Source organism: Amblyomma maculatum, chromosome 4 (assembly GCF_055883805.1).
Source record: "Amblyomma maculatum isolate TAMU_Amacu chromosome 4, ASM5588380v1, whole genome shotgun sequence".
NCBI lineage: Eukaryota > Metazoa > Arthropoda > Arachnida > Ixodida > Ixodidae > Amblyomma > Amblyomma maculatum.
The window spans coordinates 135,024,769-135,038,379 of NC_139347.1; the positions used below are offsets into that span (position 1 = coordinate 135,024,769).

The 13,611-nt window shown below is 49.9% G+C and overlaps 1 protein-coding gene across 2 annotated transcripts in view; it reads right to left on the reverse strand.

Moving 5' to 3' along the window:
• Positions 1 to 13,611, reverse strand: part of SdhA (succinate dehydrogenase, subunit A (flavoprotein)) — a 51,280-nt gene that overhangs the window by 26,493 nt on the left and 11,176 nt on the right. The window contains exon 6 of one of the 2 annotated variants that reach the window (XM_084602530.1): positions 12,113 to 12,277. The exons of the other annotated variant lie outside the window; for it this stretch is intronic. Coding sequence (XP_084458656.1) covers positions 12,113 to 12,277 — 165 coding nt within the window. The remainder of the gene's footprint in view (positions 1 to 12,112; positions 12,278 to 13,611) is intronic. 2 annotated transcript variants of the gene reach the window in all.

The following is a 13,611-nucleotide window of genomic DNA, read 5'->3' on the forward strand; positions in this document are numbered from 1 at the left end:
GCATTTTGGCCACACACTGGTTGGAACAGTTCTCTACGCTTGCATCAGATGACATGTTAGGGCAAACAGAAGTATCAGCAAAGCAGAACAAACATAATATCTTGCATGCGCTGATACATCTGCAATGTGCATCACTGATGGCTTTGTGGTTTGTTTGAAGTGCACCATTCATGCAGAGTTGAGGAAAGTAAAGTGTTGCATCCTGTTTAATACTTTCTTGTCCTTGAAAAAAGGGTGGCTTTTGGTGGTGTCATTATTATATATTGTAACGGATGAGATGGTTTTAATACAGGTGAATTTCGTATGAAGGACGGACGCACACGGCTCAGAAAAACCCGGAACAGTCTGCGCGTGCCTCGCTTCCTCTGCTTCTTCTTCTGCTGCCTCTGCTGCTTCTCAGTGCGCCGCTACGCGGTGTAACAATTCCCCCCAGGCAAGCGATTCTCGTCCTCGAGAAAATTAAGTAGATCGAAGACGGCAGCGCTTCATGCGAGCCACGTGAACAACTTGTGTCTTGTGGGATCGGCGGTTATCCGTCGCGACTTCGGCGATAACGTAATTCACGTCATTCAGTTGGTCCAATACGACGAAGGGGCCATCGTACTTGCAGAAAAACTTCATATAATCCTCGCTTGCGAATAAGCGTCCAAAGCCAGACGCAGTCTCCAGGGTAGTAAGCAACTGCACGATGATGCAGATTGTAGTGTTCTTTCGAGCGGCTTTGAGAAGCCAATGTGCGTAGGCGGGCTATACGACGGGCTTCTTCGACATGGCATAGTATCTGGGAAACAGACGCATCGTCGCTGGGGGAAAATGGGAAGATGATGTCTAAGAAAACAAGGGGAGTTCTTACATAGAGTAAATAGAAAGGAGAATAGCCGGTAACTTCATGATTTGCAGTTTTATAAGCGTACATCACATACGGTAGCACTGAATCCCAGTTGCGATGGTCAGACGAGACGTACATGGACAGCATAGTTGTCAAGGTGCTGATGGTGAGCTCGGCGAGACCGCTGGTCTGCGGATGATACGGCGTCGAGTGTCGGCAGGGTGAACCACAAAGTCGGAGCATTTCTTCCATGACATCAGCAGTGAATTGCCGACCACGATCACTTATAATAACACTGGGTGCGCCGTGGCGAAGAATACCGTATTTACTCGAATCTAGGCCGGCCTCGATTCTAGGCCGGCCTCGATTCTAGGCCGACCCCCTAAATTCAGACGGTCAGAAAAAAAAAAATTTACTCGAATGTAAGCCGAATGAAAAAAGGCATTGACTGGAACTAGAACATGCATTTTATTGTGCTTGCGACACTCATTGTAGCACGTCCAATGCTCACTCACTGTCTTCGTCGCCGTCGCTGTCCTCTTTGTCGTTGGTTTCCTCCCACAGCGCACTGTCTTCGCTTCCGTCCAGCGCATTGGAAATACTGCACTTTCGGAAGGCCCGCACAATCAGTTCGGCTGGAATCTCCTCCCACGCCGCGGCGACCCAGTTCACCACTTGGCTAAGCGAAGCACGCTTGATGCGCCCGGTCGGTGTGAGCTGGTGATCTTGCATTGTCAGCCAGTCGTTGTAGTGCTTCCGCAGCCTATCCTTAAATGGCTTGTTGATGGCTACGTCGAGCGGCTGTAGCTGGCTCGTCATACCTCCGGGGATTATCGCAATGTCCGTACCGCCATCCGAAAGCACGGACTTTACGGCATCTGTCAAGTGGCCGCGGTAGGAGTCGAGAACCAGGAGCGGCTTCTTGAACAACAGGGCCCCGGGACGGCGTTGCCAAACGGTCTTCACCCAGTCTTCGACAAGGGCACCACTCATCCATCCATTCTCATGGACGCGCACAAAGACGTTTTTAGGGAAAACTTCTCCAGCTGGAAGCGTCTTCCGCTTAAATATGATGTAGCGCGGCAGTTTTCGCCCATCGGCCATGCAACATAACATCACGGTAAAACGTTGCTTCTCGTACCCAGCAGTTCTGACTTTTACCTGTTTTGCGCCCTTTTCATTCACTGTGAACGCTACAGGCATGTCAAAACAGACTGGGGTCTGGTCGGCGTTACCGATTTGGCTCAGTCTGTAGTCCTCCTCCAACCGCTTCTTGATAACAAAGCGCTGGAATGCGACCAGCTTCTCCTCAAAGTCAGGGGGTAGGTTTTGGCACACAGAAGTCCTCCGTCGCAAGCTGAACCCGAAACGCTTCATGAAGCGAGTGACCCAGCCCCTGCTGGCCTTAAATTGGGTCCGTCCAACGCCTCTAACGTTTGCGATCTCCCTCGCCTTCGCCTGTATAATCTCCGTCGTCACGGGCATTGCACTTTCCTTTGCTTCCTGATAAAATCAACGACATCTTTCTCCACCTCGTGGTGTCGCCCGCTCTTGGGTCCAGTGAAGGCCATTCGCTTTGCAGCGCAGTCGAAAAGCTCATTCCGCTGCTTGCGCCATCGGCGCACGTTTTTTTCATCCACGCCGAAGTCGTGCTGAGCTTGTAGGTTTGATGTCTTCTCCGCCTCTAAAACTACTTTCCGCTTAAAAGCCACAGTGTAATGGCATCGCTTGATGGGAGCCATCGCGCCGCGAACACGACTGCTTTTTCGAGGGCACGCAGAGACGCACACAAGGAAACGCGAAACGACGAGACCTTGGTGCAACGTTCACAAAAGCAAAATGGAGCCTGCAAACCTGCAAGCTTCAAGCAGTATCCGCGAGATGGCGCTACATGTCTAGCGGTTGCGGGCAAACCGCATCCTCGAATCTAAGCCGACCCCTGACTTTCGTAACCAATGAAAAAAAAAAGTACCGGCCTAGATTCGAGTAAATACGGTAACAGAATGCAAAAGAAACGACAAAACATCAGCGGCTTTTGCGGTAGCGAGAGCAGCGGTCTCCGCGTATCTGGTAAGATAGTCAATGCAGACGATAACCCAGCGGCAGCCCTCCACAGTCTTTAGAAAAGGACCGAGCAGGTCAATTCCAATCTTTTCAAAAGGTGAGGTAGGTGGCTTGACGGGTTGCAAAGGTCCGGCCAGCGTGGTGGTGCGTGCCCCAAGTCGTTGGCATTTTTCGCATGTCGCAATGTATAGCTTGGTGGTCTTATAAATTTGTGGCCAATAAAAACGCTGGCGAATTCGGTGCAGAGTACGACAAAAGCCTAGATGTCCAGAGGTAATATCATCGTGCATGGCATGTAAAACTTGTGCACAGAGACTTTTTGGGACGACCAAAAGGAGGGCAGCGCCGTCAACTGAGTAGTAGTTCTTGAACAAAACAACATCTTTGATAGTAAACTGCATTGACTCTGTTCTTCCTTCTGCCTCTTGTATAAGAGGCTGTAGTGACCGGTCGTTGCGTTGTTCTCACCTAAAGGTCGCCATACTAGGAAACGTCGAAGCGATTGAGGCTAAACACCCGTCGAAACCGTCTTCATCGTTAACGGAAGTCTGCAATATTGTTACGTGGTGACATGACAAGTGATGGAACACAGCGACACAACAGAAACGGAATGACGTGATGACATGACAATGAAATATGCTTTATTGGCCAGCAGGCCTGGCGCGAGCACTCCGCCCCGCGCCACTGCCCGCTTCGTCATCTTCGTAGCACTACCCGGGGCCACCGAGCGATCGTCTTGATCAGTTGCTAGAAATCCAATGCACAAAGTGACGGTGAACAAAGACACAGGATCAGGACATGAAATGCTGGACACCACAATGAATGTGAAGATGTAATGAATGCTTGCCCCGGAGCATCAGGTCCAATCTTGACCGTTTGCCGAAGGCCAAGGCTCACGGAGACGCCGAACGGCGTGGGCGTTGGTGCTGTCTTCGCTCGAGTGATCGCGAGGTCGCTTCATCGTGGGGTCGGTCGGGTCGCCTTTGGGCTCTGCGTAGTCGTCGTGTGTTGTGGTCAGGGCTGGGGACAGGGCTGGGGAGAGCGGCTGGTCAGGTCTGAGCAAAAAGGACTGGGGCAGAGCTGGGCGGCGATCTCCACGGGATCTTGACGGATGGACCCGGCGTACCGTTGGCTTCGACGGTGCAGGGCGAGGATGGGGATGACCCGCACCTCCAAACAAATGTTACGTGGTGGCATGACAAGCGATGGAACATGGCGAGGCAACAGAAACAGAACGACGTGATGACATGACGATGAAATATGCTTTAATGGCCAGCGGGCCTGGCGCAAGCACTCCGCCCTGCGCCACGGCCCGCTTCGTCATCTTCGTAGCAATATTTTTTTAAACAAAACTTGCTTGGTACAGGAGTGTTTAGTATCAAATTGTAGAGGAGGAATTCCTCTTTACAATGGTATTAGTGAAAGTCAACTTATTTATTGAATAAGTGATAAAAAAAGAACTACTATCAGCAAAACATTGTAGTTAGAAAAAACTAACACAAAAGCATCAAGTTTCTTCATACAAATAAAACTAGAAGTTTTCAAAATATATATTTTTTACAACAGGACCAATGCAACAGTGCAGAAAATTCTAGCTCTCTGTACACAGTGTTCGCTGTAGAATCTCGATGATACGAATTCCAAGGGAGCACGCAAATATTCGTATCATCCCGAATTGTAAGATCCAAAACAAGTCAACTTCCACATGGGAATGAATTGAAAATGAACCAAACCTTATTATGGCGAACTACTTGCGGCCGAAAAAGTCCGTAATGCTTGTCTGCACTTTTTCGCTGTTGATGTCGCGGATAAGCTCCACCTGAAAGGCATAAAACCGTGCCGCGGTTTCGTCGCTCACACTGCCAACACTTACGGTGCGGCACAGAACGTCTAAAGCGTGAAGAGTATCTGCCGTGGATGGCGGCTGATCACACTCGTCGTCAGCGTCACCATCGCTGTCAGGCTCATTTTCGCAATCATTCACTTCGTTGACCAAGTCTTCAATAGACCTCAGCCCACAGGTCGCGACGTTGTCGTCCGCGGTAACGAAGTCCCGAGCCGAAGCTTCAGTTTCCAGATTTTCCCAGCCATCAATCGTGAGGTCTTCATCTGGCTCTTGACAATCTCCTGCCGAAGCCGCACCGAGTCCGATGGCAAATCTGCACTTTCTAAAACATTTCGAGATTGTGTCTGAAGTTACACTATCCCACGACATGGCTAGAAAGTGCAAGGCATCTAAGAGACTGATCCGCAAGCTTGCTCCTTTACGGTCAATTTTCGCTAGCAGACGCCTCATTAGAAGTCCTTTGAAATGATGTTTCACATTTCTAATTATCCCAGCGTCCAGTGGCTGAAGATGGCTGGTAGTGTTCGCCGGCAGGAACCTGACTTTCACGTTACTGAATGTCATTTCCTTTGGGAGGGCAGAGCACTGGTCCACGAAAAGCAAAATTTTCCGGTTTCTTGAGGCCATTTTCCGATCAAGGCTTGTCAAGAACTAGTGGAAAAAAACTCCAGTCATCCACGCCTTTCGGTTACCTTTGTAAAAGACAGGCAACTCCGCCGATCGGAAACACCTCGGTTTCTTCGACTTACCGATGACGGTAAGCTGGAGTTTCTCGGATCCATCCGAGTTGCAGCAAAAGAGTACTGTTACTCTCTCCTTGCTTTTCTGGCCGCCCTGGCATGCCTGGACTTTTACGCACAAACTTCTTTCCAGTTCAAGGTTGAAAAAGAGGCCAGCCTCGTCGGCATTAAATATGTCGTGTGGCGCGTACTCCGAAATCAGCGCCGGCAGCGTGTTCAGCCACTCATCTACAGCTGACTGGTCCATTTTCTTGCCTTCACCTGAGACGACCCGGCAGACAAGTCCATGCCGCTCCTTAAACCGGTGCAGCCATCCCCCAGACGCTTGGAAATTTTCAATTCCAAGCGAAAGCGCGACGGTGTCGGCTTTTTCACGTAGCACCTTGCCGTCCACGTTGACGCCAGCCGCTGTCCCTTCGCGGAACCAAGTCAGCAGAACTTCTTCCAGCTTGACATAGGTCACTGTTTTAGCCTGCTTCACGTTCACACCGAAGTGCTGCACATTCTTCAAGATGGCATCTCGCTGCCCAACAATGGTGCAGAGCGTCGATGGTGCCAACCCTAGCTCTTTTGCTAAGTCGACACGCTTCTTAGGGTTTTTGTCAACCCTCTTCAGCACTTCAAGCTTTTCCTTAAAAGAAAGGGCTTTACGCTTCCGCGACATTTCGGCAGCAGCGAACGCTTGCGTCTTTCTAACGTTTGGGCACTTCACGTCACAGCGAACGTCAGAAAGAAGCGGCGAACGGAGAACTACCAAGGTGAACTACTGCAGGGGCAGCCAGCATCACAGGCCTCCTGGGAACAGCCGGTGGGACAACTTTTCGATAGACCATTGAGCTGCCAGCGAATGAGTGACGTACATGACTGGGCACGTGCCTCACCTTGGCCGTCCTTGTCTAGTGCTCGTCGGTTTGCTACGAAAGGGAGGTGGGGGTAGGGTGGCTAGTGGGGTGAGGGGGGTTGGAGAGGAGAGGCAGCGGCCGCGGTGGGTACCCTCTCCCCCTGTGAGCTCTTGCGCTGAGCTGCTCGGTGGCTTTGTGCGTTTGTAAAACGTTCGTTCGTATCATTCGCGGCGGGGGGAGGGGGGGGGGGGGGAGAGGAGTTAGCGGCGACCGCTTCGGTTATGTTACCCTCTTGAGGGCCAGCCGCACCGGCCCGCTCGTATGCGCGACTGGTTTGCACATTCGTATCAACCGCGGCGGGTTCAGAAATACGAACACCCCGAATCTTAACGTATTTTATACAATGTAGTCCATTCAAAGCATTCTTAAAATTCGTGCCATCCCGAAATTCGTACCAGCCGTAATCATATCATCGAGATTCTACTGTAGGAAAGAAAACAGTAGTCGAGGTCGACAGCAAGTAATACCACCCAAAAGACGTCAACCCTGCAAGAGTTGTGACCTTCAGAACTGTGATCTCTTCCGATTAGCGTGCAGCAAAAGCAGAAATTTTTGGCGAGCGAACACGAAACTTATCGAGGCATGGCTGTCGACGTTCCAGGTCGGTTTGACGTAATTTCACTGTCAGTGCTAAAGTCTGAAGAGCTGAATTCGTCTTCAGAGTCATCACTGCTGCTGTTCGCATCTAAAAACAAGCTCTCCGATGCATCAACTTCCACAGAACCGCGCCGTTCCCGCGCATCACGTCGACGCCATGATGTAAACAAGGAACGCTGAACGCCTGACTCCGGAGATCATCTGGACGGGCATGGCACGGCAGAAAAATTGAATCAAAAGCAAAACTGAAAGAAGAATTCCTATATTTCCCATTGAATGACGCCACTTCTCAAAGAGTGCTTCAAAAGCGGGAAAATTTGAATCGTGAAACCATCAATAGCGGGCTATTGATGGGAATAGGCATGGACAGAAAAGTGTTGACACAAATCACGTATAGTAAAATTCGCGAAACGAATTCGCGAAATTCCCCGGCGAGTGCATTGTGTACAATGTGCAAAATTTCGGATGGTCCGAACACTCTCCCGCGCCACAACAGATGATACAAACACACGAACTGCGACCGCAACCTTGAGCACTATGCACCGCCTGCACATCGTTGACTCCGCAATTTGACAGCCGCGCTGTATGTACGCATCACAAGCAGTTTGCACTGACGCGTGGTCCGCACCTCGCCGACGTTGCGATTTTCTGTCGGGCTCATGCCACAAAATGTTTTCAGCGGTGGGTGGCACCGGACATCGCTGGCTCCACGAGAAGTACGTGGAGGTGGGCGTATCGCACGTCACCGGCATCGCGATCGATTTCCACGCCGCAAAAGGTTTGCAGCGGTGCGCGGCCGTGAGTAGTAGTCGGCGGCGCACACGCACGGATTGCACAATACAGACTTCGCAATTGCTAGTCGCGTTGTACGCATTGCGAGCAGTCTGCGGCGCCGCGCGGCTGGCACGTCGCCATCTCTTGTACTTCACGCGCCGTGAGAAGTCCGCGGAGGCATGCGTCCCGCGCGTCGCCGACATCGCGATTTCCTGTCGTGCTTTGTGCGCCGTGAGTGCCGAGCTGTGACCGCACGACCGCAATAAACCTTCTCAAACGTAAAAGATCTGCGCGACTGCCTTTCCCATGCTTCTGCACACTTATTTTCGTTCGTTTTTATGATATCAATTTTTTCGCGACCCCGTGAGATTCATATCACAGAGGTTCTACTGTATGTGGTTTTTCTATTTGTGTACGTATTATGGGATACCTTGATGACTTATCGCTGAAAATAGTTGGCAAAACTGAAATAATTTGATATTCGTTATAGTACAGTGGGCGTCACCGTTGTGTAGAGCGCGCGAGTGGCGGCCGCCGGAGCTCTCCGAAGCCAGCCAGCGACGTCTAACAGTAGTTGCTGGGCCCAAGATAAGAAGCGTCCGGGCACGAGCGGCCACACATACAGACAAGCCTTGCTCTTTCACCGCCCGCGAGAGCGGACGCTTACGCAGTGTCTTCTCCTTTCCACTGCTCTACTTGTTTCCGTGGTAGGTTCACTTTCGCGTGGAGCGAAGCAACGGACGCAGAATCCTGGGTTAGATTCAAGAAAAGTGGCCACTAACTGAGGCTCACCTGCTGTGAAAAAAAGGCAAAAGGCATTTTTTTTTTTTCTGTTCACCGGAAACTTACATTACATGCATGTCGATCGTTTTACTTACAGTTATCCATAAGTATGCAGTGAATATGGACGAATTAAGTGTGACGCTTTTTCCCCACGGCTCGCTATCCAGCACATGCGAACAAAAGAATGTCAGAATAAACGCTGCACCCGGAATGAGAAAAAGAAAAACAAGGTTGTTTATTGTAAGACAGTTCGCCTTCTACATGCAAAAAAAATCAATTGGTCCCCAAGAGCACTTGCACGAGCCACTAGTGCGCAGTCGTGTAACATGCGTCGAACTCTGCGCAAGAGAGTGGAGTTATGGCCTCGTGCTTGACCTGCCATTCTAATCCGTTGATGGCTGCTGGCAGCTCAGTAGTTGATGGGACCTCCATGGGCAGCTTTCAGTGCTCAGATTCGTCGCGGCAGTGAATTGTAGAGGGCGTCAACAATGTTGGGTTGGTGCCGCAGGTGCTCCCACTCGGTTTTTATGGCCTCCCACAGTTGGTCCGCAGTTGCTGAGGCTAAACCCGGTTTCTTCGACAAATTAGCTTTCAGCATACCCCACATGTTCGCAATAATATTGAGATCGGGGCTTCTCGCAGGCCACTTGACCCTCGTCACTGCAAGGTCGTCAAGCAGCTCCACTATTTCTCGTGCTGTGAGCATGGGGGCTCCATCTTGCTGCAGCCAAAATAGACCGTCCGGAAAAGGTCCATCCAGAACATATGGAAGTAGAACGGTTTCTATGATGCTTCTGTAGGTTGCGGATGTCATGCTCCCGACAATTCTGTGCAAAGGGCCCAGCCCTTCTAAGCTTATCGCGCCACACACGTGCACACTGGTACGGCCACTTGAGCAAACGTTCCACACATAGGGCTCATCATACCTGCAAAGGGCCAGTTAAGAAAATACGCGAGCAAGAATAAATGTAATTTCAGTATATACGCTTCCAATTGAACATCAGCTGAACTAGCCAATGCTGTGTTTTAAAAATTCGAATTGGTGTTAGCTTGACAATTAAAATTGACCTACTGCTAGTAAATGATATGCAAATTTGCAGCATGTGATTTAATTCGTTAGCTTGCTTTTTACAATGAATATAAAGTGCCGAGTATGAGAACTTACCGGTGCTTGAATGGACGCCACACCTTTCGCTGTTGGTCCCATCTTGTTGTGAAGGATGCTTCATCCGTGAATATAACCGCTCGCCAATTTTGCTCGTTCCAATTTTCCACAGCAGATGCAAAATCTAGGCGCATTCTTTTGTGGTTCACTTCCAGAAGGGTTTTCTGCACCGCAGTTCTGCTGTGAAGGCCAGCAGCATGGAGGCACCGTCGGATTGTGGCGACGCTCACATTCGTTAAACCGAGCTCATCCCTGATTTGCCGGGCACTAAGGAAAGGATCCGTGACAGCAGCAGCAATAATCAACTCGTCTCATTCAGAAGTTGTCACCCTTGGGGACCTTCCTCGTGGCGTGTCAGCGATTCGACCTTCTTTGTAATAGGCTTGTAGAATCCTGTTTACTGTCCTCATAGGGCGCTTTGTTAAGTCACAAATTTGTCTTTGTGACATTGTACGGCCCATAGTCACAATAGCTCGGCGTTTTTCCGCGGTTAATCGGGGCGCCATCCTGGAGCACACTATTTCGCACTGCTTCTCTGTGACACTTCGTCCTAGTTGCCAGCTAGATACCTGTGTGAGCCTGTGACGTCTGCCCTTTATATTATTCATTTCGACTGGTAGACGGACGCGCTGTGCAGATAAAATGACCGAGCGTGTTACTATTGGTGAAGCTACGGCTGCTGCAAAGCACTACAAGGAGCGCTGGGCCCCCAGCAGCATGACTGTTATGAGCTAGCGCAAAACCCACAGCCCCGCTGCTCTGGCGCGAAACCCAAACTTTCGCGGAAACAAGTAGCTGTGGCAAGACAGAACACGATGCGTAATCATCCCCTTCCGCGACCGGTGAAAGAGCAAGGCTTGTCTGTATGTGTGGCCGCGCGTGCCCAGATGAATCTTATCTCGGGGCCCAGCAACTACCGTTAGACGTCGCTGGCTGACTCTGGAATGCTCCGGCGGCCTGCGCTCGCGCGCTCTACACGGCGGTGACGCCCACTGTACATGATCACTTTCCGGCCGATGGTGCCGGAATATAGCGGCGATTTTCAGCAGCAAAAATGAGGTCGCAGGCATGAGGTGGTAGACGCGGAAATGCAGCCACGGTATTCGGGAGAGGGGAAACAATGCAATAGAGCAAAGCACGAGGGTGTGCCCATTCTTCTGCAGAGTTTTCTCTCTCCTTCCTCTCTCCATCTTCAAGCACAGCAGTACGCACTACGCATGCGCTGACAAGCCAGCTTAGCCCGTGGCAGACAATGTCGAACGCTTTCTCCGGTGTGTGTTGTGAACCCTTTGCGCGCGGCAGGGGACATGCGATGCGCATTTTGAATCGTCGTGCTGAATGTGTGGCGCAGCGTAAGCTATGGCGGCTGCAGAATTTAAGAAGCAGCAGATTTTTTTTTTTTTTTCTGAGAGTCATCCATTCTTGCTTTTATGAATCAACGAAAGCACATGGCCAGCTGCGATCATGACACTGGCTTTTAGCATTGTTAGCTTCAAATGGCATTTGCAGCTATATCACACTTTCCAATGATTTTGTGGCAGTGGACTATGCCCGCCCCAAGCGCGGCATGATAAATCGAACCAGGCTTGTGCAATCAAGCCATCACGGGCACTCCGCCAAGTTTGCTCCCCGCCATCGCAGGCGCTATCAAAGTATAGTCAAAGATAAAGACACCATGACCTTATTGCTGCGCAGCATCTTGGCACGCTGCCAATAAATGAGTGGTGGATGCAACCGACGGCCGGAACGAAGGGGCACGCCACTGACTAAAGGCTGTTTCATATGCAAGCGAAACCACTCGCGATTCTTGCCGCGGCAACGCAAAAACATGTTTTGAGCTGTCGTGGCTGCTCGAGCGACTCAGTTCCAACAAGTTGGAAATTTTTCACTCGGTCGCATCACTTGTATGTGAGCCGACCTGAATGCATTTTTTTTTTTGGAGGGTGGGTTCATTGTGAGAGTGGGTTGATTACGCGACAAATATGGTATCACTTTTCATGATCGCAACCAGTATTTTAGACCGATCTCTGTGTATTGAATTATCAATATAGCGAATTATTTGCCGATTCGAGTTCGATATATCTGGGTTCAACTGTATATACTGTGTGAAGAAGGCCGGCCTGTAAGCTCTTCCAGCACACCACATTGGAACAGACATTGTGCATACACTTGTTTCCCATCCTTATTTTATATTTCACACAATTATTACGCACTGCAGGCTGCCTCCTCACTGTGAAGCCACTCATTTTTAATCAATTTCACCTCTATGTGTCTGCACGTCCGGCTGGATATGGTTGGAAGCCACGACACACGGGGTTCCTTGGTGCTTTTTGAAAGTGTTCCCCCCTCACCCCTGCCTTAAGCCTAAGAGAATTGAAAACCCTCATGCGTCCCCCATGTATGCCCACATACCTGCCCGTAGAGGGTGTGCAGCAGTGAGTGGCCCGTGCGGTCGGCCACAGCGCAGCACCGGTGCGCCTGCCCCCCCTTGCCAAAGTTGTACGACTGGCCCCCAAAGGCCCGCTGATAGATCTTGCCCTCCTGGGTGCGGCTGAAGGGCATCCCATAGTTCTCCAGCTGTACAAACACACGCAAACAGTGCTGATTGCAGGCCAGGAAAAACCTAATAGACTGCCAATCGCTGCCATTTATAAACTCTTGGCTCTTTCTCCAGGAACTTGGCATCACTAAGGGCCAAAAATATAACATGCAATGATGCAACACAAGAAACGCTCATTCCTAATGAAACACTTTCAAACTAGGTACCCCACGATCATGGTATAAGCCCACTTTGTTCAAATAAAGAGGATTTGGTTTGGTTTTGCGGTTTAACGTTCCAAAAGCAGCACAAGCTGTGAGAGACTCCGCAGTGGAAGGCTCTGGAAATTTCGACCACCTGGGGTTCTTAAACAAACTGACATAGCACAGCAGCACACAGGCGCCTAGTTTTTCACCTCCACCGACAAGCGGCCACCAAGGCTGAGATTCGATCCCACATCCTTGGGAACAGCAGTCGAGCGCCCTAACCACTGCACCACCCCCGCGAATGTAAATAAAGCGGAAATTACCAGTTAATATATTCACCATGCATGGTGATCATGTTCGGTTAGGGAATACATGGGATCAGCATCTTTCAGTTAAAATTTTCTGACTACAGTGCAGGTCCAATTATGCACCCCTTTGTGCTGTGGTGAAACAAATTTTTATGATGAATTTGCACAGCCCCAGCAAACCCTTCAAATACAATACACTTTGGAAGTGGTGCATCATGCTGACTTTGGAAGTGTTGTTGACACAAACTGCGCTCAACGACAGGTGCAAGTTAACCACTTAAGCAATACAGGCTATTACCAGTTGCCGAGCCAGGGGTGTGGCCCCTACACGTGAATATATGGCATTATTTTTGGCACACAACTTCCTCCGACGTGCAACCACCATTGCACTTGCTGATTATGGTTTCCAGCATGGGAGACTACATAGAAATGAGAGCATGCAGTGCTAAAACAATTTCCCGTAAACGTCTTCTACACTTTCTAATGAAACCATTGTGCAGTCGTGCACTTAGACAGCAAACTTTCCTTTGCACCTCAAAAACTTGGCTGCGTAAAATTCAAATGTTCGGTCTCTTTAAAAATGGAACAAATATTTTCTAGACTGTTGCAATGCGAGTGTACTTCATCAATATTGTAAAATTCAATCTGAATGCAACGAACATTTTTGTAATGAATTCCTCAACATTATGACGTTTCTCAATTCCCTAATAGTGTCCCTATTAAGGTGCGTGCATTTGTGAACTCCATGAAGCGAAGGTGTCGTGGTAGTCAACAAACTTTTTTTTAGCTGATCCTGTCAGATTAGACTCCAGTGCCATTAATCACACAACAGCAACTTTGCAAGGCATGGATCTTTGA